The 22,298-nt window shown below is 41.9% G+C and overlaps 1 protein-coding gene across 9 annotated transcripts in view; it reads left to right on the top strand.

The window, feature by feature from the left end:
- The window catches only part of fbrsl1 (fibrosin-like 1), a 286,791-nt gene that overhangs the window by 114,888 nt on the left and 149,605 nt on the right, over window positions 1-22,298 (top strand). For all 9 annotated transcript variants that reach the window (XM_085424377.1, XM_085424379.1, XM_085424378.1 and 6 more), the window contains exons 3-4: window positions 17,404-17,499; window positions 22,079-22,114. In XM_085424377.1, the coding sequence (XP_085280503.1) occupies window positions 17,404-17,499; window positions 22,079-22,114 (132 nt within the window). The remainder of the gene's footprint in view (window positions 1-17,403; window positions 17,500-22,078; window positions 22,115-22,298) is intronic.

The following is a 22,298-nucleotide window of genomic DNA, read 5'->3' as shown; positions in this document are numbered from 1 at the left end:
AGGTACAAGCTTATATAAATTAATATTCCATAACTTCACTATAGAGGCTCCTAACTCTTTATACCTTTAGCTGGCTCAGCTACTCTATAAACCTTATTTTCAGACTTGAAAGGTGGACGACTGGTTCATGTGCTGGTCTCCTAAACCTGGATCGAGAACAAGAACTATTGTTGGTGGAGTTGAAGTTTAGCTGCAGGACGGCAAACTCACAAAAGAAGTAGCTCAGTATGTTGCTCAGCTGCTTTATTTGTCACCAAGTGCTTTGCAAAGGAGAGCATTATAAACTGTATTACATCTGTTTAAGTGTGTGTGCCGGTGCTTGTTTACTTTTGGGGGGTTTTATGAAGTCATCCATTTAACTTTAGTTGTGACATTTTTCTTAAGGATACGAGACTAAGACTTAGTGAACTCAAAGCACATGTTTTTTTGCAGCACTGACCCTGGTAGATAAATATACACCTGTAATAATCCTACACATTAATCCACAGTGAAGATACACATATATAGTGATTGCTAAGAAAAACTCAACTCTTAGCATTTGTTTGCCCATGTGGTGGCATAGAAATTAATCTTAGAGCTTTTTGATCGCCATAAGATGCTGCATTCAAAGCAACTTCACTTAGTATTGAAATTCCAGGCAAACATGCTCTTTGGCCTTGCAGCTGCTGCAATGTACAAAGATAAAGAGAATGAAAAAAAGCGGAGGATAAAAAGCTTTCTATCCCTGGAAGGTCAAGTAGACAGACAGCTTTACTATCTCTGTGACAATGGCTCTAGCAGAGATTCACTGAACAGCACTGTGATAGAAATCGCAGACAGGTAATGGTGGAGCTGGAGAAGGAGTGGGGGCTTATGGGAGTAGTTTTCCTCACACTACTGCTACCCTATAGATTTATGTGATTGGGTCCACTGTCTCCCTCCCTTTGATGAAATTCAATAGCTAGACTGTATGCTAAAGTGGTTCTAAGCTTTAAAACAATTCCTGGGTTTTTTGAAAGGTTATGATCATCTAAATCAGGGGTCCCCAATCCCAGTCCACGAGGGCCGGTGTCCCTTTCAGATGTGTCCTTGATCCATCACAGCTGATTTAAATGGATAAATTACCTTCTCAACATGTCCTGAAGTTCTGGTAATGAACTAATCATGAGATTCAGGTGTGTTGACCCAGGGTGAGATCTAAAACCTGCAGGGACACCGGCCCTCGTGGACTGGGATTGTTAAATCTAATATAGCTGTAAGTATATGTGTAATGCGTTTGCATCATCAAAGTTGAGAATGGGCTGATGCATGAGTCATTCATAAGCAATCGGCACCATCCTTTGAAAAATAATATTTGTCGTCTATTGAGTGTGTCTGATGCAGCTATTAAGCTTCTTACTTGGCAATGTTGTAGCATAGTCTTAAACAGGAATTTAGGAGTTTCTGATCCAAGTTTTTTTTGTGATTGTTGTCAAAGCAGAGCACAGGTAATTGTAACGCAGACTTTGATGACTGTAGCCCACTTTTTTGCTCTGTCCAGCTCGCTGCTGCTTTATTATGAACGTAAAGCCTGTATATGTAGGCCTGGCTGGTTAGCAGATTAGGTTAAGTGAGATTTAAGATCAGCAGATCATTTGATCTCCTGCATCTTTATCTGATAAAGTCCAAACACATTACAGTAGCTGAACTGTCGTGGCTGCTTTCATAATGGAATATGCTTCTAGAGGCATTTGTTTACGGTTTAAGGGGCAAAAATGCAGCATGCATTGCACTTTTAGTCATTGTGCTTTTGAGTTTAAAGAGTTTATATTATCCACTGAGTGGCTTTTGTCATTTGAATTTACTGCCATAGGGATGGCTGCTAGGGGACCTATTTTACCTACTTAAAGCCTAGAAGATGCATTATTGTCCATTCAAAAAAACTGATGAACAGAAACTCTGAGATTTAGCAGTTTGGGGTGAAGATGTATTATTTCTGCTGTGGAGCTGATAAAATGGAGCTTCCTAAACGTGTTGAACCTTGTGAAAGGAGTTTTGGTTCCTGTAGTTAGTGTCTAAATCTAACGAAACAGCATGTGAAAATGAAAACAGATAGTGAGTCTAAACTAATTTTAGCCCAAAGGATGGGTTTCAGGTGTAATGTGTGACAACACGTTTTGTCCATGTCTTATTACGATGAGGCTTGTTCAAAATCTGGTGAGCAATCCAAAGAGGTTAGCTTTAATCTAAGGGACTTCTCAGTTCGAAGTTCGTACCTGTTCAGTTCTTCACATTATGAAACTTGTGCACTGACCTTGAACAATCTCTTGTTTTGTTTGCATGGTGAATCTTATGTTCTTATGTTTTAACTGTTGAGGGCCTTGATTAACATTAGCAGGGTAAGAGGATCAGGACCTTTGTCGCTGTCTTCAGGAGAATGTCATGCCGTTGTTCTGGTTGGGGTTACTGCGTGTAGTTGATCCTCCTCCATCATCCTCCAGGCCCTCCCGCCAGGCCCTGGTCCAGCCTGGGACTTTGAAGGCTAGCTGTTGAGATTCAGCAGACAGACGCCTCCTCGGGGGAACTGACATCATTAGAGCAGAGAGCAGATCCGAGCTTCTCTTCAGCTTCAACAAGGGAAAGAGAGAGATAAAGAAAGAGGGAGGGATCGAGAGAACGGAGGGCAAAATTTAAGCAATGCAAGGTCAAGATCACGGCACAATTACCCTGGCAGCTATGTGCCCGGGGAGGCCGAAGCCCCTGACTTCTCACCCTGCCAAGGTCGAATGGGCCGCTCCTCGAGACAATAAGCCTCCCAACATCCTCCTGTCATTTCTTCATTCACTGCTCACCTCCCTGCTCCTTCTTCTCCCACTTGGTAGTTCATATGCTGTGAGCTCTTGACATTCATTTGCAAGCTTTTACACATTGTGTTTCTTACAACTAGATTGCGTTTGTGTGTTAAATGACTGTTACTGACATCAGTTGGTTCCACGAAAGCAAGTGAGCGATCCATACTTTCACACGCACAAGTCTGAACAAAGCCACTTTACATGACAGAGACAGTGCTGGCATTGTGCTTTCTTGGAGACACGGAGATGTATCCTGTAACTCGAGAGTTTCGTAAGTATATGTGTTGATGTGCACGGTGTCGTATTAAGCATGTCTGTGCTGCACTGAAGAAAATGTGGGTGCTACTGAAACCAGTTGTCTCATGTCCAAAATTAGTGTGAATCAAAACATTTCAGAAACTTCCTACATGTTAATCTTGTTTGTGCATCTTAAGACCTGCAGGTTAACTGAGAGCTCATGCATGAATCATCCAGGGCATCCACATTAAACTGCAAAATACAAGACAATTATACCACATGGAAACAGGCCTCCGCAGTTGCCAAATATTTGCCTTAGCTCAGTTTGCTCTCGCTTGGAATTTTTTTTCAAGCAAAACAAATATTGCAATTTTAAAGCTTCAGCAACAAGGAGAGCAGCATACTTTGCATAAAATAATTCAGCTGCATGACATTGTATGATGTAGTCAGACAGGTAATGAAATCACTCAATTCCACAACAACAAGAGGTCAGGTTAGTATTCAATTAAGCCACATCAGTGTATAACACTTTTCTGCAGCACAGATTTACATTTAAACTTTAGTCAAATCCTGTGGACTGTTCCATATGTTCCTAATCATGGAAGGATATAAGCGGCAGCTTTGCTGTAGTGGCCTAGCTAATTACAATGCACAGTTATCCTCCTTTGTACACTTATTAAATAACTATTATCCCTATTAACACAATTGACATGATCCTCTTCTGCCAACTACAGCCTCAACAAGCTGCGCCTGTCAGCTCAGCTAATGTTGCAAATATGCTTTCACGCACACAAACGCACAGAAAAGAAACACACAGTGCACAGGCACTCACAGATAGCAACGCTCAAATCCCCACACATGTCAGCATTTTGAGGGATCATATAGATGCAAATGCGACCGTGTAATTGCACGAGCAGTAGATCTGCGCTCTCAAGGCTCGATGCTGTCATGTCAACGGCTGATCCCATCTGGTTTTCAGCATTTCTTTTTTTCTTTTCCAAGACCTGATTTCCATACCAACCCAAAGCTTTAGAATCCTCTCATCTTATCTGCTTTCCCTCCTCCCTTTTCCTCCTCCTCCTCCTGTTCAAACTCCTTTTAAAACCTGTGTCTTCAGGTCCAAGCAAGAATGATAGGACTGACAGCAAATAGACACATGTCATAGTCAAACACCGAAATGACAGGGAGGAAGCCTCTAGCATAGTTTAGGTTCTGCTCTTCCCTTCTCTGTTCCACTCTCTGTTTCTGACGTCTTTCATATCTGAAATACTTTTTTACTCTTTTCATAGGTGCATTATAGTTCTGTGAGGAGTAATCCACAGTTCTGTCCAACCTCTACCTCTCTCTTTACCACTTTTTAATCTACTATTGGTCTCCACCCAATTTCCTTCTCTTATAAATGACTCTGTCTTCTCACTGTCTTTTTGACCCTCCATCCTTCACATTTTTGCATGTCAGGTACACAGGCTGCATGCTTTCTGCATCTGGGCTTATAAGGATTTAAAACATTCCGTATGCAGGCCTGTATGTAGAGGTAGATAAATGCCTGTGTGACGGCACCGTAATGCGTTACCAATCTACCAATTTACTGCACATCCAAAGAGAACGATGATCCTTTCCTTGGGAAAAACGACTTGGCTATAAGGGCACTTTAGGAGGAGGAATGAGCCAAATATGTGTTTGTTTTTATTTATAACTGTGATTTTGGGATATTGTTCTTTATATATATGTATATATATAAAGAAATACCATTTTATGTCTTATTTGTATATTGATTATTTAAAGGATATCTACACAAAAGGAGGTTCCAAGAAAGTACAAGATTTCTGCTTTTTTATTAACTATTAACTATTATGTTAACTTAAGCAGCTTGCTTTTGCAAGAATACACAAACATAACAGAGAACTATACAAAGGGTATTTCCTGTAAACAGTGTTACTAAGTATAAGGTGGAATCCATTTTTATAGTGAAACTATGCTGTTAAATTGTTGTTTAAAAAATAAATCCTAAACAAAACTTACGTCAAGAACATTTTAATTCGGCGTTTTCATTAGAAACTAATAATAACTAACCTAACTAACCTAATAATAGGTGAACTTTTCATTGAAGTCATTAGTTTCTTTCTAATTGGCATGGTAGTTAGCACTGATGCCTCAGCGCAAGAAGGTCCTGGGTTTGAATTCGCCATCTTCGGGTGCCTTTCTGTGGGGAGTTTGCATGTTCTCCCCCTGCAGGAGGTTCTCTCCGGGTACTTCAGCTTCCTCTCACAGTCTAAAAACATGCAGTTAGTGGGGTTAGAATAACTGGTCATTCTAAATTGTCCATGGGTGTGAATGGTTGTCTGTTTCTCTGTGTTAGCCCTGCGACAGACTGACAGCCTTTCCAGGGTGTACCCGGCTAGGATAGGCTCCAGCCCTCCATCACCCCTCAGCAACCCTGAATTGGATAAATGGAAGAAGATGGATGGATGATGGAAACTAATAACTTACATGATTGCATTGCTCCATTTAGTATCCCAGTAAACTATTCCTCAGTTCATCTAGCTGCAAGTTGGGCTTGTTGGTCTGTATTAGAAGACATTACATCTTCATCTTGATATAATGTGCTTATAGACTCCGGTGAGCAGAACCAGACTGCTGTCATAACATCTTCATTGGCTGTGTTAAATTCACCTGACATAAAGAGACAAGCTTTACACAGTTTTACAGCATAAATGGCCAATATACATACACACATATACATACACACATATACATACACACATATACATAGACACATATACATAGACACATATACATACACACATATACATAGACACATATACATACACACATATACATAGACACATATACATAGACACATATACATACACACATATACATAGACACATATACATACACACATATACATAGACACATATACATACACACATATACATACACACATATACATAGACACATATACATAGACACATATACATACACACATATACATAGACACATATACATACACACATATACATAGACACATATACATACACACATATACATACACACATATACATACACACATATACATAGACACATATACATACACACATATACATACACACATATACATACACACATATACATAGACACATATACATATACATAGACACATATACATACACACATATACATACACACATATACATAGACACATATACATACACACATATACATACACACATATACATACACACATATACATAGACACATATACATATACATAGACACATATACATACACACATATACATACACACATATACATAGACACATATACATACACACATATACATACACACATATACATAGACACATATACATACACACATATACATACACACATATACATACACACATATACATACACACATATACATAGACACATATACATATACATAGACACATATACATACACACATATACATACACACATATACATAGACACATATACATACACACATATACATACACACATATACATAGACAATTGTTTTTAGTCAGGGTCTGCGCCCTTTCTAAGCTGCTGCCCGAGTCTTCATCTTCTTCTTCTTCTTCAAATACCTAAAGTTACACACATGCACACACACACACACACACACATACCACAGATAAATGCATATGAGTGTGCCAATACACACAGCACTCCTACCTCCCCTTCCCCACCTTCATCTAACACATAACACTTCCTGCAAAATTTACTGGTACTGTGTGCTATGCAGGCATGAGATAACGTCCCAGAAGTTTTCCAAGGGCAGGGCCAGCGCTCAGACATCAGAGGGAAGCAGCGTCGAACCGAAGCTGATTCATTACATGTGTTGCATCTGCCTCCTATTAAAAAGCCCAGAGCACTCTGGCTGTCTCTCCCGGTCTCTCTCTCACACTCTTTGACTGCAAACTACCTCGCGAATCCTTCCATTTACCTCACCTCTCTCTCTTTCGAAAACTCCCTCTTTCTGTCTCTTTCCTCTTAACTTTCAGTTACCTCTGATGACATGCCTCACCTCCTCACAAGTCTCACAGGTTAGCTCTAGCATACGTTGCTACAGCACCAGGACTTAAATGTCCAAATATTACACAGCTTCTTCGTGTTTTTTTCTTCACTTTATTGCCTCATAGTTAGCTCTGAATAAAATTCAAACATTGTGTGTTCTTTGTTCTCCTGAGTCTGTCTGTTATTAGGTTTAAGATTCTTGAACTGGCTTTGGCGGTTAGTTTTCCTGTGAGCTGTCTTAGCTTCTGCTGCTGTTCATTGTAACTGGAGCCCCATGAATATACTCATAATAATATATTATGTTGCAGAATAGATTCTTATTACAGGCATACTGGCGCTGATATGTATGTCAGCTGTAAAGTAAAAGGTTTACACACTAAACAAATAAACAAGATACAGTTAAGATCATTTAGGATCAGCTTCTTGGTCACAGCTCTTGAAAGGGGACTAATTTTAAATCCAGAGACCCAGCACAAGAGCATGATTCAGAAATATTACTCATTTTATACTTTCCCTTTATGCAGTCCCATAGCTCATCCTCTGCCCCGTGCTGGTTGGCCACATATTGATTAGAAAATATGATATCACCCCGACATTCCTGTTAATGACCTATTGCCCCAACCAACTGAAGAACACAGTCTAAAGTTAAACCAACTAAAAGTTTAGGACTCTTCTTCAACTGTCTATCTTTTAATGACTTGCTCATTTCCTTTTAACCAACAATCTCATCTTCAGTGTTTTAATTATGCTGCAGTGAGTGATAGGTATTTTAAGTTGTGTGTGTGCATGCGCGCGTGTGTGTGTGTGCTTTCGGTGAATTTGTTAAAAGGAGCCTTTTTGCAGTGCGAATGTCAGCTTCAACTGATAATTATTTCAGATTACATTAGAGGAAATTAAACATTTCTTATAGTACGTGTGAGGGTGACAAAGTTATCAGGTGCAGACACAGGAGAGAGTGTGAATGTTGCACTTCCAAAAATGTAATTTTTACAACTAATAAGATCATTTTCAAGTGTTAAAAAATAATTAATGGTTTCACGGCAGCTGAATGGTCTTTGCCCATGGATCAGTGGTGCACAGTGCCCTGTGTGTAATTTATCAGAGGCAAATTAAAATGTAGAAATCAAGTCATTTATTAAAAAATAACTTGATCTTTGAAGAAACTGGGGTTAGGCTGAGAGCAGTGACTAGAATGTTATACATTAATGATAATACTGATAACTGCTGTCAGTACTTTTGTTTATTGCGTGACCTTCATCTGGATTTGCTTCATATTTACAGAGAGCAGTTCTGGCTTTGATTTTCAGTTAACTTGTGAATTCAAGTTGTGAAAATCTCCGTGTGTAGCCAAACACCGTGTGTCATTTCGACATCTGTCTGGACCACTGAGCTGTCCCGCCAACAGACTCTTATCAGCTGATAAGACTGTTTACACCAGTCTTATCTCTGTCCACTTAAGGGCGATGTAGTTGAGAGTCATAAGTGATAAATCCATTCCACTCAAAACCTTCGGCACAATTTTCCATCCTACCGTTATTAGAGTCAACACTCACTATAGGCAAAAAGCCCTCTTTATTTACTGCATGTATCTTTTACAATACTGAATTATGATGTAACTAAGACATAAGGAACTCATTTGTAACATATGTTCTGCAGTGAAAATGCCTCCAATCAGTCACACATCTCTGTTTGAGAGACACAATGTTACGTGTAAACAGTTAATTTTTATTCTTATTTTCTGATCTGTTGGAGAGAATACAGATCTATTTTCACTTTAACTTGGCGATTGGAAAGGACGGCTGAGACGGCTGTAAAGGCACACACACCTGAAAATGAATGAATAAATCATTTTCTCTCTTACGCTCCTAAAGGTTTAGCTGAACACAAAGTGCAAATGTGGCATTTCCAGCAGCATGTACCACAACCTGAAATTGGTTTACTGAGACTTTGAACGTGCCCTTTTTCTTCTTTTTTTTTTTGAAAGTCAAAGTGAACTTTGACTTGCAAATGATTATGCAAGTTGGGGAAAAATAAGCAGCCTCCAATATGATCACCATTTGAATTTTTCTTGTAAGCATGCATAAGAGCTTTGCGAACCTTTGTACACCGAAGTGGAAGCTGTGCGTGTCTCGCAAAAAAACAAGAAATAAAGAAGAGGCTTCACAATTGGAGAGCAAGACGCAGATCCACAGCACTGCTTCCTTGTTTTCCTTCCAATAACATCATTAGCATTTTGACATCATCCTCCTAATTGTTGTTTGTAGCTTTGAGAAATGGTTGCCTTGGAGTGAGAGTTGAGAGGGAGAGGAGGGGGCTGGGGTGTTTCCGCTGTAAGGGGCTCATCTGTTCAGGACAGATACTGTTCCTATGGTCTTGGATGACAGGTAAGGTGTGTGTGTGTGTGTCTGTTGGTTGCAGTTGTCAGTGAACCCCGGGGACAGGTGCTGAGGGATAGGTTCGTATTTGGGAGCAGATGCACCTCCCCTTCCTCCTCTCTTGCCTTGTTCCCTCACTCCCCCAGGAGGCATATGGTGAGAGTGATTGGAGAGACCCAGGGCCCAGAGGGAATGCTCTTCTCCCCAGTTCATCTGTTTTAGATGGGGCCCTGCGGGACACTCAGGCTCTCCTGAGGTCCCCGTTGGCTGGGAATCAGGCCGAGTAGGTGGCTCTGCTTTCAGGTTGACTGCTTTGTTACAGTGCGGGGCGGTTGCAGTGGCCACCCCTGTTAGCTTTACACTCGGCTGCATTCTACACTGCAATTTTGTGCAGAGGACACAAATGGCTAATAGGTCACACCTTCTCATTTGTTTGCACAGTACCTCATTTATATGCAGCGTGGCTTTTAATCTGCCGACTCTTGTCGTGTCCTGGCGTCGGCGCTTGGAATGGAAACACCATCACAGGCTCGTATTTGTAAACCAGCTTACAAATGTGATGTAGTTCTGAGTGCAGTAGGAGACAGCGTTATGGGGGCATTTTAGGACTTGTATAATATGTGTATCCCTTTTTATGTGGTCATTTATTATAAAGTGAGCTCTATGAATAATGTATGATTAAAAGCTGTAATGGATACACTGGGACTCGTCAAAATAAAAGCAAAAATCCATTTGCGCTCCCTGTAGTAAATCCACTTGCTTGTCCTTGGGCTAATTTCCAACTTGGGACTTGGTGGGGGAGTGAGTGCATGTATTGATAGCGATTCAAGGGAGGGAGGTGTTGGTTGTGCTGTAGAGGGAGAGAGAGAGGGAAAGTAAAATAACGCATGGATGAGGAACAAAGTCAGGAATACCTCTCTTTCTCTCTCGATGCATCCTTCCTTTATCTCACTCGCGTACAGAGTCTCTCTCCTTGCCTCTCTCCTGTCTGTGTGTCTCACCATCTTATAGCTCCTTTCCCTGCCTCCAAGCAGCTGCCACTTCTGCGCCTGAAGAAAATGAAGGCAGATGAATCAATTTGGCCTGTGGCCCTAAAGTGCACTTGTCTGCGCCCCAGCTTGGGCGGGAGGGATAATGAGCCGATAGATTGAGCCGGTGCCGGAGCTCGGCACTGAGCGCGGAGGTGCCTTTGCCTGCCGCACCACCGGGCCACCTTCACACACATACACGATCCCAGATAGACACACGCACACACACATGTGCTCCCTGAGCAGCGGTAGCAGCCTGTTGTTGGGTTAATGGGGGTGAGGGTCCTTTGCGCAGGACACTTTTCAGAACAAATTAGAGGAAGGATCTCTATCAGTCATCTTCAGGCCTTCTTGTATTGCCCCTCATCTCCTCCTCACTCTGTGCAGGGGAAGCCCGTAGAGAAGAATAGCAGAAAGAAGGGAGTGTGTGTGGGAGGCAAGGTCCAAGATCTTAGGGTAATGAGGACTGACACTGGAACAAGGCCAAATCACAGCCTCCCTCAGCACTGTTGACAGGTGACGGCAGGCTAGGGAGAGACAAGGCAGAGCGAACAGAGGAACTGGAGAAAGGAGAGGAAAATCGAGGGCAGAGCTAACAGCTTCTTTGATTCAAGGAGGGAAAAGGTGGGAGACCACGCAGTCATTCGATGCCCCCATAAAACCCCCTGCAAGGTGAAGAAGGAGGGAGGATCAAAGGAGCAGTACAACAAAGCATCACCCGCGAGCCTCCTGCCAGCTCCCTGCTGACAAGCTGCCGATTGATAGACACTGCAGGAAGAGGGCGGAAGAGTGAATGGAAAAAGAAACTTAGCCAAGCCTGAGCAGATATGAGCCACTACTATGTCCATCTATGTCTAACCCTTTCTACGCAGAGGGGCTTTGCGACTTCACCCAGGGTTAGAGTAGTATAAATGAGGAGACCCACGTCGGCCCTACTCAATTTGGGGGGAAATTAAGATGCTGGAGGGCCTTTTGAAGATAATTAAAGAGCACAGAGCAGCAACCTCCAGAGATGGTCTGCAGACATGTTCAATACCGAGACTAATGGAGCTAATTTCCAGTACATTATTCATGTAAAACACAGGCCAGCTAAGTGAAGCTGTGTTTTTTTCCTCCTATTTCTCTTCTCTCTGTAGTCTTAAGTCATCTCCCCAGTCTCACTCACACACACATTACTGTATCCTTTTCAGATATGGGATACGTAGCATTGTTGTTTGCTCATTGTTGGTTTCATTAACTCTGTTGTCTGGAATTCAGATGCTGGTCATTTAATGGTCTTAATGGCGTCATTCAGATGCAATCACAAGAGTGACAGTGAGAGGCAGGTTGCATTTGCAATTTTTGGATGGTTTGGGCATCTGACAAGGATGCCTCCTGGGTCTTCTAGGTGAGATGATGCAGGGATGTCCTACAGGAAGGAGGCCACGCTGGAGGAGACTATATCTCTGCTGGTCTAGGAACGTTTCAGTGTACTCCTGGATAAAGTGGAGGAGGTGGCTGGGGAGATGGGGGTCTGGGATCTCTGCTTAGCTAGCTTCCCCTACACCCAGCCCTAGATAAGTGGAAGAAAATGGATGGATGAAAAAAGTCAAGTTTAAAAACACTTTTGAATAATTAGTTATCCCTGCAGTTTTCACTAAGAGCTGCCAAATGTAGAATTTATAGTCAAGACTCACGAGCTGCTCGTTTGGTATTAATACAGCCCTGCATCAAATGACCAGTGATGGTTATAACGGCATTACAAGTAACGGCGTTACTAACGGCATTACTTATTTCACTAACGAGTATTACTATTCCTATTGTTACAATACCGTTACTAACAAGAGAATGCGGTCACGTTACTATTTTTCAACAAACAGACGGTTGAAGCTGTGTTCAGCTTACCGCACCTTATATCAGTTGCAGGAAGTAGCTGTAAGTAATCTGGGCGCTACAGCTTTAAGCAGCTGCGGACGGTGATCACGATCACTGTCTAGCACAACACCTGGAGCTAAGGAGGCAAAACAATCGCATGAGTGCTGCTGTTTGACTGAGGAAGAATATTTTTTTAAATTGTGTTGATAGGCCACGTAAAACCATGATGTAGATGATAAACAATGTATACGCGGCGTTTTTTCCTCAATAGCTTCGTCTCGTTTAACGTCTAAGGACAGCGCAGCGAGCACTCTCTGAGCAAAAAATAACAAAACAAAACAAAAAAACGCCCTTTTGTGTTGGTGGAAAAATGTACCATGTTGACCAATCAAACAATGATATGACAACATGAAGGGGGAAGAGGGGGAAGTTTTAGGGGTGACGGCGAGAGAGGGAGAGAGAGAAAGACGTACATATTGAATGCAGAACACCTGATTGTTATATAAATAGTTTGAAATGGTTATAAAAAAAAAGAGGGTAAAAGGTAAATAGCTGCAAATAACTTTGTTGTTTGCAAAACTTGTGCATATGATTTTAAAATTGACAATTTATATTTGCATTTAAAGTTATGAAATTTGATTCATTAAACATGTTTGTGATGGTTGCAGTAAAAATATATCTTTTTCTACTCGGTTTTTATGTTTTTTCTGTGATTTTAGATCAGTTGTGTTAATACGGTGTGTCAAAATGAAAACATAACCATAAATTCAGAAACGTGAGGTTGTGCTGAAAAGAATGACACCAAACAAGGCAAAGTAAATATTTTTTAAAGGTTAAATGTGGAGGGAAAATCAAAAGTGGTTAAAAATGGCCAGTTATACCCTGGAGCCCAGAGGGTTAAACATTTTTTTAAGTAACACAATAGTTACTTTTCAAGTAATTCATTACTTTTAGAATCTTGTAACTCAGTTACTAACTCAGTTACTTTTTTGAAGAAGTAACTAGTAACTATAATTAATTACTTTTTCAGCTAGTCTGTATTACATGACTGTGCTCACAGTTTCTACACACTTCACATAGCATCACAATAAGAACATTTAGTTGCTGCTACAGCCTGATTAGCCTTCCCCTAATACTGTCTGGAACAAACCTAAATAAAGTTTATTTTCACAAAAACTATGTGACATTTCGAAGCAGTGATAACAGTGTTTTCTTTCTGTTTTGCCCAGAGTGGATTTTAAAGACATCATTTAGGAATAGAGAATAGTTATAACCTTGGACTTTGTCACCACTTGCAAGCAGTTGAATTTTAGCAAAGACAATTAGTCCCATTGTCAAGCTTACTAACTCGTCCTTTAACATTAATGAGTATACAACAAAAGAAAAGGGGGAAAAAAAACATGAAAGCTATATAGCTGGGAGTTTAGGGCCAATTAAGCACCTCCCCAGACAGGAAATTAGTCCCTCACTTAATCACAGGCAGTCCAAGCTGCCAATCCCTTGTCAGAGTTGGTGAATTCCTGCCTAGATCAATTGCTATCCCATGCAATTGAACAGCAGGTTGGGGAACGGTCTTTGCACGCTACATCATTAACCTAGGTGCCTAATTAGAAGCTGTGTTTTGATCAATAGCCAAATTGATTGCTGACTGGGAAATGTAACCCCAAAGTCCCTGAGGAGACGGAAGCACTTTGGGCACTTTGGGAATGTGTCAGCAACGCTGATGCTGAGTAAACAAAGTATTCAGCGCCAGCACTTGACAGCAACACAACTGTGGCTGTACCTCGACGCTCCGTCTCTACTGACGTGCTTGCCTCCCTGCCAAGGAGGATTGCTCTGTTTGTGCTCTCCTTGAGAGGAGGAAATCAAAAGGGCCACCATCTATTTTGAGATTCAAGGAGTGATTAGGCTGACAGCTAGTTGAGAGAGAGCGAGAGAGACCGAGGGAGAGGCGGGTAGAGGTGGAAGTCAAACCTAATTAGGCCCACCTGCCAGGTCTCTCTTCCTTCCATTTCTACACCCTGATTGCTAGGCGGCAGCTCCCCCCCACTGCTCCTCCATGCTCACCCCACCCTACCCCTATCCTGTCACTATTGACCTCAGCACGATGCTAATGCCCCTTGGCCAATCAGCATGCTTGCCCTGGCGGCAGCAGGGTAATTAAAAGGGAATTGTGTCTACTTGGCTTGTGAGCTGGTGGGCACAAGGGTAGACAAACATTCTCTCTCTCTGCCGCCCTGCCTCCCTCCCTCTCTCCCAGCCAGGTGGTACCGTACAGGACCTGTCAGATTAGCTGATGACCCTTTTAATTCTAGCCCAGCCGGGGGCCATAATTGATATTTACCGGGAAAGGTTAATTGTAGCAGTGATCTGCTTAAATTACAGTGGAGATCAGGAGACCGGGGCCAGACACCATACTTGCCACCGGGGGAGCTGCTACACGCAAACTGCTAGTCAAATGGATTACACCCCGCGGCCATTGCTGCTGTACTCCAAGGTGGGGAAGCAGCACGGGACATTGTGATTGGCTGATCCTGCAGCAGCACACAGTCTTCCTTGCTTAGCTCGCCAACCTCCCATCTGGCTGGGAATTTGGTTGCACACCAACTGTGGGACTTGATGGCCTACAATAAAGCAAACCATCCATGTTAGCATTAGGGCTGTCAGGTTTTGGTTTCGCCATGATTTTACATTACATCAACTTTTATTTGATATTCTGTATGTGCTAAATAGTAAGTTTTTTTTCTCTAAAATGTTATACACATGTCAACATTGTCTGCAGTATTATCTACTCATAGTTCACGTTACCTTTAAGTTTTTGCTTGGTCATTCCGGCCTTTTAAAGTTAGCTTATGGAGCTTTTAGAGCTAACTGAGGAACTGGGCTGGACTGGAATTTTAGTCCAGCAGCATATTATTTGCTTTTTCATTTTTCAGCCAAGGTAAGGATATTACAGGTCAGAGCTATTCTGTCCTGGTTAATTTTGCCTACCCAAAGTATGATCGGGTGTGTCCTCACATTATCTAATGTACAGTATGTGATCAAGAAGGAAATGTTATTTCACTCAAGCTGAACTATGCTGACTAGACTTATAGTTAAATAAATCAGTCAAGCTCAACACGGAGCAACTGCATTTGCACTGATCCCTTCAATTAAGTAAACCCAGCACAGTTGTGTTTACTTAATTTGCCCTGCTGCATTACCCATGCTGGCTGGTGCGACCAGCACCTGTTGGTTGAGGTTTTGCGTTCCAGGTGTTTTTGTTGCAGCCAGTTCGATTTTGCATTTAACCAAAGTATAAACTGACTCTCACACACTCATTGTATTTCCTTTGAAAGGCTGTGTTCCATGGTCAGTTGAACCCATTTTTATTCGACTGTGCTTTACATAGTCACCTGGTTCAAAGTACATTCGACTAAGTTAGAGGAAATAACATGAGCTGGAATATAAGACACAGTTTAACAGACTTGTTATAAATGATTAAAAAAACTTCCACTTCCACTGCTGGTTGCGGTTTGACAGGAAACCAAGTGAATGAAAAAGTATTTTAACCCTTTAAAGCCGGTCAGAGCGGGCACGCTCCGTTTTGTGTAACTATTTTTAAATCCCGGTAGCTCTGCAACCACGTGAGCTAGCGCAATAATTTTTTTGCATATGAAACCGGAGGAGTTGTACTTAGATCTTATGTCATCAGCTTGTCCTAGGTCACAGTTTCCTTCCACATATAGCTTTGCAAAAACTGCATAAAAAGCACTTGCAGCAACAAAAACATAATATTCCAGAAACAGGCTTTGCCGATCCAATCAGCTGTTTGTAACACTTCCTACGACCATCAGCGTGAACTCTCGCATGTCCGACATGACCTGCCCGAAACTGGAAGTGACGTCATTTTGCAGAAATGTAGTTTTTTTTACCATCAGGGCCTCATGGGCCTATACTGGTGTTTTTAAAAGTTATGTTTGACTTTATGACTTTCTGTGTCGTTTCTGCGATGCTTAGTACTCAAATTGCACTGCTGGAAATAGTTTATTTTGATGCATATGCTGTTTTTTTTTTTGCAAATTTGCACTCTAATATTTATTTTCGTTTTTCCTGCAGTATATAAAAATTGGTGTATTTCAAAAATAAAACTATGAAGACACTTAAAATAAATTTCCTGTGGTGGGAAACTATTTTGTGCAACTTTTTTGTATTTACAGTTTCTCTTAAATTTCTCTAACTAGAAATATATGTTAAGAAAACAAAAACGATTTTCAAATTTTTTGTAGTTTATTGCACTTTTTTGCAATTTATGTAATTACTATGCACTTAATGCATATTATTAAAATTTTGGCTATAATGGTTGTATTGATGTATATCAACTTGAAATGCTCCCAGAAATGGCTCCACAGCATGTAAAAATATAATATAAGCTCTGGCGGACTTGGTTCTATGGTAGGTCTTAAAGGGTTAATAAATTTCACATATTTGCAGGTAGATCAGAGTTCTGCTATTCTTTTCTCATGTACCATTGTGTGCAATGTATTGTTTTTGTTTTTTACTTTAGTCTTCTTTGCAATTATTGTGTTTGTGTGTCATTTCTGTCAGTCAGATATAAAGTTGGCTAATGCACAACTAAAATCTTTCTAGCGTGATTAAATGTTTGGTGTTATTAGATCTTGTTGCATGGGCTGACACTGAATTGGAAAATGCAGCGATAGAGGGCAATCAGCAATCAACAACCCAGCCTTCTGTACAATTTTAGATGGCATGAATATTAATAGAGGTTTCTATAGTTTGTTGCATTACACAAAGTAGGTGAGACTAAAATGTGCGCCCACCACAGTTATGAAGTACACTTAGCTCTCAACAAGATAGTTTTAAATTGTTGTTTTTCTCTGGTCTGTGTAAATATTTCAGTCTTCTTCTCTTTGCCATCTTGTTATAGCAAAAAGCTGTTGCAGCTTTTAAATTTGTTTCTGAAAAAAAATACAATAAGTCAGTGTCTTTAAGTAGTGGCATGGTCGATTCTATGACTACATTTTTAGACGATGGCATCATGTCTTGTGTGTTCTGCAGATCAAACCTTTGGCTCTTCATCCAGTCAAAGTTGGCGAGGACGAGACTGAACTCAGTCGACCACACAGGAGCAACTCCAAAGAGCAGCTCAGTGAGGTGAGTCCACAGACGAGACCCAAACTCTAATCTCAGATAGCCTCTTTGTGTTGGGAAGAATGCTAGTTGGTTAATGTGTCTGTGAAGCTTCTCGGTCATCCAGGTCATCGTAGGCTAAGCAGCTTGGAAAGAAAAGCTTCTGCACCAAAACTTAAAGAAGTCCAGATGCTTTTCTTTCCAAGCTCCCGAGGGTAGTTGGTTAACAGCGCATAGAAAGGACTGGTCACACAATATCACCTAGTTTGCTTGCCATTACGTGAAGCGTGACCAGTTAAATTTAAACATAACCAGGTTCAGCCAGGTGTGGGTCGACCTCACCAACCCCAGAACGGAACGAGTTAAAGGAACGGTTCCAATTATCCCTGCGCCCGCATCCATATGCCAGCCCATTTAGAAGATGAGTAGGTGGCAAAGCAAAATGGAAACCAGACATTGGTTCAGCATAAGGGATGAAATAATGCAATTTAAATACAGGGGAAGTAATGAGAATTTATGCAAAATCCCAAGCAGCTCATTTGAAATGAATGTAGAAATATGCTTCCTAACTAATGCCTGTCAAGCAGGCCTCCCAAACCTAACTAAATTCAATCAGACTGTTCATTTAGCTGACTAAAGCAGGAGGAGCGAGAGAAAGAGAGGAAGAAGGAGAAGGAAAATGTGCAGCTTCCTTTTCCAGCAGGGTTGAAATGATGGGAAGGAAAAAGATTTAAAAGAACTTATTAAATACATTGTTTTAAGTTATTCATATTTCCAACCGAAAATTCAGTCTCGTGAAAAAAAAACAGCCTAATTTTTTCCTATCTTCATTTTCTTTTTTCTAAGCCTCGCTGCTCAGTTTCTCTCATGCATCCCCCCTCCGCACTGTTTTTCTTGAATTTGTGTAAAAGGCTGTCTTTTAATGAAAAAGTCAGGAGGAAGAGGCGGGCTTGTCAGATAAAAGCCCAACGCTTGTTGACAGCTCTGACAGGGATATGCGACAAGCACTAAGAAGGAGGGGGCATGAACGAAGGGGGGCGGTGGAAGTGGTGGTGCTTGCTGTAATGGCGAGGGGTGGGGGGAGAACACGGTTGAAAATTGCACGCTGTAATCGGCGACGGTGTTAGATGTGGCATGTCTCTCTAATCTGCTGCCAAATAAATGGTGCACAGACGTTGATCGCTGTAGCCACGCCATCTATATCAATCCATCTCTCCTCCTCTGCCTGTCTTTATCTTTCTTTTTCTCCTTCCATCTTTTCGTGTTTCTTCGCTGGCTGTATTCCACCCGGTGAAGGCCTGGACGTGACACACAGCGTGTCATTGTCTCCCTTATATCTCTTACTTTTTCAGCTCCATGAAATCTCCACCACCGCACTGAGAGCTCTGCTAATTTTCATAAAATACGCTCCACCACATCAAAGTGGTTCCCCAGCTTTAAGAGCTCTTAACTAATGATGCCGCATTGGCAACAAGTAAAATGGATTTCTCTTGTCTTACCGCCAAAGGAAACGGAGACAAATGCGACATGCGGACGCACCCGCCTGCCTGTAAAAACAGTCATGCATCAATTTGTGAGCAGGGGGTAAAAAAAAAAAAGGAAAAAATGCAGGGGATGCTGTTTGTTCATTGCCATGGTCGGGTCTTTATCTGTTTATTTTGACTAGGTAATTGTGCCTGCAGTGCAGTAGGGCCCCTGCACTAAGCCACGCAGGGATTAGGGAAATGTGAGGTGGGAGAGGGGGTGGGTTCCACTGTAACTGTGTCCTGCAGAGGAGGGGGTGGCAGTTGTGCTGCTGTCGGCGTCTCGAAAACCAAACTGTATTCACCAACATATCCACCCACATGCACCCAAACCCACCCACCCACCTTATTTTCCAGCCACAGAGGGCATACGTGTTCACATCCTTTCTCTTATTATTGTCCAACTAGTAGTGATTGGCCCGCCTCCTGGCCTTCATGCAACGGTAAAAAACCAATAGTCTGGGTTAGGAGAAGATGGACAGGACCCTCCCCTTTTAACGCCATGTTTTTCTTTCTTTCTTTCTTTCTTTTTTTTTTGCAGGAAGAGTGGAGGAGGGGGCGTGGAAATTGGGAGAGGATAAGGGGGTGGATTTAGTAACATTTTTCTTCTCCGGGGCTGTTTAGTTAACCCTTAAATGCCGCCAGCATCCGCCCCATCTCTTTCGCCACCAACCACCATCGCCACCACACACATACTTGTCCTACTCCCTCCCCCAACACTCTCTCTCTCGGGGGCGGGTTCTTAAATCCTTTTGAAGTCCTAAGCACTGCAGAAATCCATTGAGAGCCATGTATAATGGCTTTTAAGAGAGAGTGTTTAGCTGTATGCCGACCCTATGGCTTATGAACCACTGGCGTTTTAATGGATCCCCCTTTCCCTCCCCTCTTTTTCTCCCTTCACCAGCACTAAATCCAATGGATTGTCCCTCATTATCATTTAAATAAGCCTCTCTTTCTACTCAGAATGCTGCAAGTTGAATGAACTCGACATAGTAAGGCTAGTTCCAAATGGCCTTGGCCTCACTCCACCTATGCACATATGCACTTACGCACACAAACACATGAACGTACACACATTTTAACGCACTCACAACACGCACACATATAAACAACAGACCGCATTTTCCTTGAAACACGCTTTTGGCCTTTTTTATCCACATATTTTTGCCTTCCGTTCGGCTCTTACGCCCCATACTCTGGCCTCCTCTCTGGTTGCGGTAGTGAGGATAGCAGAAAGGTTGAGCAGAGTGGGAATAGCCTTTTGATTCCCACAGAGCCTACTTTCCGGTTCGCAGCAGGACTCCTCCCTAATCGTCACCACAGGAGCCGTCCTGCAAATCAGACGGGCACACAGGCGTTGACAAGGGCTGATGCTTTGAGCAGGTGTGGGAGAATGGATGAGGGACATTGCGAGGGTGCAAAACAAGGGAGGCAGTGGCGGTGAAGGTGTGGGGGAGGTCGTTTTGGATTGAAGGTGGACCTATGGATGAAATTGGTCTAGCAGAAAAGTCTCCTCCAGAGACCAGGGGGGAGAAATTGCCAATCTAGACAGAGGAATAAAAGCAGTGAAAAGTGGAAGTGGAGGGAGGGATTTTGAGATTGGTATTCGTGCTGGGCGCTGACAGACAGAGCAAGAGAACAGAACAAAACCAAGCCTTTTCTGCCTCCATACTGCTCTTGTTCAGTATTTAGAGGACTGCATTAGAAAGCACGGGAGTTAAATGGGCCGAAACACGTCCCTTACTGCATAAAGAGATATTTATCCTGAATAAAAAAGGGACAGATAAAACACAGACAAGTAAAAGACCTCATAAAATTGATGGGCACTGTGTATAATTTTTACACTTTCTTTCTTTTGTAACTCTGTCCACCATCACAAGAATGTCAGCATCATCAAAGGATGACGTTCCAGTGTGCAGGATGACTTTGATCTGTGACAACAGATCAATTTTTGCTCATAGAGCTTCATATATAAGACACGTTATTTAAATGGGTGACAAATCTAGTGACGGGAATTCGTGACCTCATCGTGACATCGTGAGGTTACAAATCACTGTTGTCTAGCAACAGGGAGAAGGCCCTGAAAAGAGGCCGTCCCTCATTCAAACACTCGCCAAATTTGAAGCTGCTTAGAAGAAAAGTTGATAGAAACGTAGAGAACGCACTGATGCATGGATCCCTTTATTATTAGTGAGTGCCTGTTGTCGTTTGATGTCATTGACAGTGCGCTGTTATTTAGAAACTATGTTACCTGAAATGGTGTCATTGTGTGGACACAAAAGAGTGCATCAGCATAAAGGTCAAGGATGATGACATAGAACGGCCTCACCCTAATCCGCAGGACCCCACAATGACACCTTCCCAACAAGTTCGTGTCGGACCTGATAGACTGTTGTTGAGAAATTCAAACAACACACATGCATACAGAGATTTCTTTATTTTTTATAGAGATGAACATGGTGGGAACACTGAAAATGTTAGGCTATGAAAGACTATGATTTTGGAAATTAGCTCTTATTTTTATGCACCATATTTACCGATGGTGAAATATCTGCCCAGTCATCCAAAGAAAGCTTGTTGTGGTGCTCTTCCTAATCTAAGGAGTTTTTTTTTAGCACTAAACAGACACTTAAAATCTTCAGCTATAAAATAATTCCTGTATCAAATAGTTTTTTAATTTGTCTCCTGATGAAGGTGATGGAGTCCCTCTCATTCGTCTGTTGACGTCTATGGGAACTAAATTCAAGCCAATAAATGATACTTAATTTTCACATGTAGCACTGCAGCGCATTATGAGGACAGACCAGTACACCCAGTATCTCACTGTTGTATTTACACAGATGTGGACCATGTTTTCCACGGTGTATTTGTAGTATGGGACTTTTTGTTTTTAGACCAGCTACCCCTGTTGTTCAGAACAGAATGAATGGTAGCAAAGTGAGCAGGCGTGGGGTGCATGGTAGGGCGGGTAAAAGGTTAATGTGAATACTGATATTAAAGCTACGCTGCTTCATCATGTCAGCGTGAGCGAGCGAAACACTCCTTAAAGGTCATCCCTGTTCTCCTCTCTCTCCCTACAGAGTTCCACTCACTCGCTGTCAGGCCGTGGCTACTCGGTAAGTGACATTTTCATGCTTCATAGCTTTACGGCAGAATTACAATCTCCAACGACCCGCTTTATGGCCCCGGCGCTCGACATTTTAATTATGTTAAATAGAGTAATGGAGAAATCATGATATTAGGAACATTAATTCTGGCTGACTGACTGATTAAATTGCAGGAAGGTGTCCTATGCTACCT

Source organism: Rhamphochromis longiceps, linkage group LG12 (genome assembly GCF_057381845.1).
Source record: "Rhamphochromis longiceps isolate RC_006_pf linkage group LG12, R_longiceps_female_GT1.1, whole genome shotgun sequence".
NCBI classification, from domain to species: Eukaryota; Metazoa; Chordata; class Actinopteri; order Cichliformes; family Cichlidae; genus Rhamphochromis; species Rhamphochromis longiceps.
Note: the sequence above shows the minus strand (reverse complement) of the source record. Positions and strands in the feature narration are given on the sequence as shown.